The sequence below is a fragment of the Atta cephalotes genome, assembly GCF_000143395.1.
Source record: "Atta cephalotes unplaced genomic scaffold scaffold00001, whole genome shotgun sequence".
NCBI lineage: Eukaryota > Metazoa > Arthropoda > Insecta > Hymenoptera > Formicidae > Atta > Atta cephalotes.
Window position 1 is genome coordinate 12,481,749 of NW_012130065.1, and position 4,371 is coordinate 12,486,119.

General features: G+C 29.9%; 1 protein-coding gene across 1 annotated transcript in view; it reads left to right on the forward strand.

The window, feature by feature from the left end:
- LOC105618795 (RIB43A-like with coiled-coils protein 2) overlaps positions 1-4,371 on the forward strand; it is a 15,599-nt gene that overhangs the window by 6,270 nt on the left and 4,958 nt on the right. The window contains 3 exon segments of the mRNA XM_012200329.1: positions 1,190-1,330; positions 1,482-1,648; positions 2,700-2,940. Coding sequence (XP_012055719.1) covers positions 1,190-1,330; positions 1,482-1,648; positions 2,700-2,940 — 549 coding nt within the window.

Sequence of the window (4,371 nt, forward strand, 5' to 3'; positions counted from 1 at the left end):
ATATATATATATATATAATATATATATATATATATATATATATATATATATATATATATATATACCATATATACTAACATATATATAATATATTGTTATAATCCATTTTCAATCAAATTAATTTTGTTTTATATATTTTGCTGCTTTTCTTTAATTTGTAAATTTTTTTTTAAATAGAAATTCAATCCCGTGATTATTCTTTTACGTTTAGTATTAGTATAGAATTCGATCACTTGCATTATAATAAATTAATGCATACTAAAAGTTGCTATATATAAAATTAGTAAAGTTAAATGTAAAAGCATGCAAATGTTTAAACTATTAAATACCTAATAATAATACTATCATATTTAACAGAATATATGTATTATTATCGAAGCTGATTATATTATGTCACTGTAATTAAATATTTTATATATAGTTGAAAAATTTTGTTAAAAATATTTCATATGTCTCAAACAATCCATTCAAATTTTTTTGTTAATTTGACACAAAATAAATATGTTAAAAATTAACAAATATGTGAATAAATGAACGCATTGAAATTTATAAATAAACTGTTAAAGCAAATTTTTTCAGTAAAATTAACATTTATTTTATTTGTTTATCTTAGAATTTATGTTTTAAAATTCATTATTTTTATGTTATATATATATTTACTTATAAATTATATTATTTAAAAAATAAGAAATATTGAATATCAATTTGATACAAAATAAGTAATATAAGTTGTTCAGTTATGTTAAAAATTAACACTCGAATATATTAAAAATTCAACACGAAATTTTTTAAGATGAAAATGAATTGTTCTTTGAACACAAATAAAATATTTTATTGTATATGAAACTGTACACTATCCAATGTAATGCGAGTGACCGAATTCATTATTAGACTTTCATATCTTATTCTGATTGCATAGATTTTTAATTCTTAATTCAGTCGTTTTATTAACTTACGTTCTCCTAATTAATTTAAAAAAATACTTCGTACTAATATTTACCATTAAATGGTTTGTTACAATCTACGCATTAAATTGATTTCTATTCATACATTTTCCTTAATATCTCGTAAATGCCACAAGCATCATTCGATGGAACGCTACACACAACACTTGATTGATCTAACGTCTGGGAAGTTGTTCGCTTCAATACGATAGGATTCGCGCGGATTGTTTCCCTGACATTTGCAGATAGACAAGGAGTTCTTGGATAGGCAAGTTGAGGAGAAGAAGCAGCAGCGCGAGTGGGAACGAGCGAAAGAATGTCAATTGAATGAGGCTCTCATTCGCAGCAGCGAGCATGCCGCGCATTTGGAGAGACGGCAGGAGGAGGTAATTGAATGCTGTCAATGACGATAATTACACCGGGAATGTCCGCTCGATACTCGAGCTAGTACTCGGTGATTTCGGTGTCACACGTGTCGTCGAATTAAAAAACTTTATCGATCGAGAGAGCGAAATAATTCCGCTTCTCTGTTTGCAGGAGAGGCGAAAGATAAACAAGGAGATCGATTCTTTCCGACGTTTCCATCAGCGAGCGGAGGACCGGCGGGATTACGATTTGTATGACCCCGAGGCATTAAAGAAATCGCTTCCTACACGCGTGGACAATGGCGATGATCCGAACTTGGGAGCAGCGTCCGCTCAGAAGTGCGTAAATAGCCTGATTAATATCGCTAACAATATAATGGTGCAACCGGGAGAAAAGCTTCGGAGAGGTTTATCTCGGACTTTCCAGAAGAAGATAAAAGAACGTGCTTGTGAAACTCGTTTATTCTGTTTCTTGCACTCTCAATGTTTCATCTTTAATAATGCTTAGTACACGCGATGATTTTTTAGTAATTTATTACGATTGATCGTTTGTGTCTGGATTAATTTTCATACTAAATACTAAATAATGTCTCTATCCTTTTTTTTTTAATGCACAGCCTTATAAATACTTTCTAAAAATGTTTAAGTATATGTAAGAATTAATTTCTTAATTATTAATTTCTGCATATCTTATTAATTTCTGTATAGTTTCAAAAGTGTGCAAAAATTACACTGAAAAGAACTAAATTTTAATAATTATTTGCTTGAATAGTTTTAAATATTTACTAAATGTATATTTATTTAATACAATAACTATTAATTTAATTTAACTCATATCATTTTTTTTATTCAGTAAATATTTATTCACTGTAAATAAATGTTTGTTTAGTACTATTTAAAGAAATATGCAAGATTTAAGTAAATGTACAATATATTAACTGATTCGTACAACTATTGGTCTCTTGTCTTTCTTTTTTTCTTAAATGCATAATTTTACAAATATTTTAACATCTTTAAAAATACTTGTAAGATTAAAAAAAAAAACAAACAACAGAAATCATTATTTAGCAATTTAGCTAAATGCTCCTGGATTAAAAAAAAAGAAATATATATGTAGGACATGAATGATCCATCGTGTGTATTAAGAATTAAGAATCTTATATATAATATTAAAGTGCTAAAGCTATAAAGCGTGTAAAGGATTCATCTCTATATACAGTCTGTAAACCACGGCTATCGTGCGTACGTATAACAATATTTTTCCTTTTCGTTGTAAAAGATCTTCGCGCGGATAATAATTTACCCCGCAGCCTGCTCACCCTGGCGCAATGGTAATGAGCGTAACGCCGCGGAAGAGAAAAGAAACGATGAAATATTACGGCTGCCGCAGGTTCGAGGGCGAGGATCGCAATCTTCCCGAGCGATTGAAAGCGCAGAAAGAGCAGATGCGTTGGTGGATACAGAAACAAAAGGAGGAACGCGGAGCGGCTGAAAAGGCGCGACGAGACGCCGAGGATGCCTATCAGGAAGTCGTCCTCTCCAGGGACAAGCGCGCGGCGACGTTGGCACGAATGGAGGAGGAATGCCGGCGAAGGTTGAACGAAGCCACAGCGATATTTAATCGCGCTCTGGTACAAGGAATCCTCTCTGTTTGCACCTTTAACCCTTCATTACTCGCGTGGGATGTCTAAGGACTCAACCTTATAAATCCACTAAATGTATTAATGCTATTTATACACATTGTTACATTATTAACGCAAATTATTTTACAATTTATAAAAAATTATTTTCATTTATCATTGTCTAAAGGATGCGTGAAATATTATTAATTTTCATTTAATAAATTGTAAATTATCAAAGAGAATAATGAAAATTGAGATACAATGTTGGGATGACAGAAACATCCCACGCAAGTAATTATGTTTAAAAAACATGCGTAATATAGAGTTAATCTGCAATTGACCAGTGAGTCTCTTGGACTCATTCAACTAAATCTCTTTGTCAATAATGTCAAACACAATTTAATTTTCTTTATATTATAACTGCAAATTTTCTATCTGCAAAGATCTTTATTTTTTCTCACTTTTTTCATTTTTATTAAAATATTTTTACAATTATAGTATCCTTTAATGTTTTTTAATATTTTTACACGAAAAGAATAATTTTGCTGAAGCATGTAAAAATTAGGTCAGATACAGATTTCAAAATAATTATAGACTATCGAAATAATTATATAGGAATCACTTAAGATTAATGATAATGCTACAAAGAATTTTGACACATTTTAGCATCAGCTTCATCATTCAATATAATTATTTAGATAATCCAACATAACTATTTTCAGATCTATATCTAGCTAAATTTTTAGATATTTCAACAATATTGTTTTTTCCATATATGTCACATATACCAATATATTTTTAAAAATATATTATAGATTAATTTAGTATATTTTTAAAAATTACTTAATATTTATTATTATTTTTGTACTATTTATATCATTTTGGTTCTATGAAATTACTTGTGCTTTTTAATTTTAACATAAATTCAAAACTTTCATAAATCCAACATCAGTAATTGTATTATGGATTTTGATGTCAATTTCAAGTTAATCTAGATCCAATGCAAGAAAGAAGATTCAATTTTTTTTAATAAACCAAATAAAATCAATTATATGATCTTCAAAATAATTCCGGTTTCATTCTTAATCAATGTGCAGCAGCAGTTGCTGTTATTTCGCATTCTAGGGACTCCGCCGCTTTTGCTTTCGCGTCTTCTACCGACAAAAAATGGATTCCTTTGACCGATTTGATCTCTGGGCGGAGGTAGAAGGCGAATGAAAACCGGGTCCGGCGAGTAAGATGGATGTTCGAAAGGGGTAACGTTTTTTTATTAAGCCACTTCGTGGAAAGACTGGAATTTTTTTTTAGTCGACTAACGCGATTGATCGTCCGATAGAAGATAAGAATATTTGAATACGCGCCCACTTATATCTAATGAAGCTATTGATCCGAATGTTGTTACGTTTGACATGATAATGTTGACACATTAGAACATGCGCT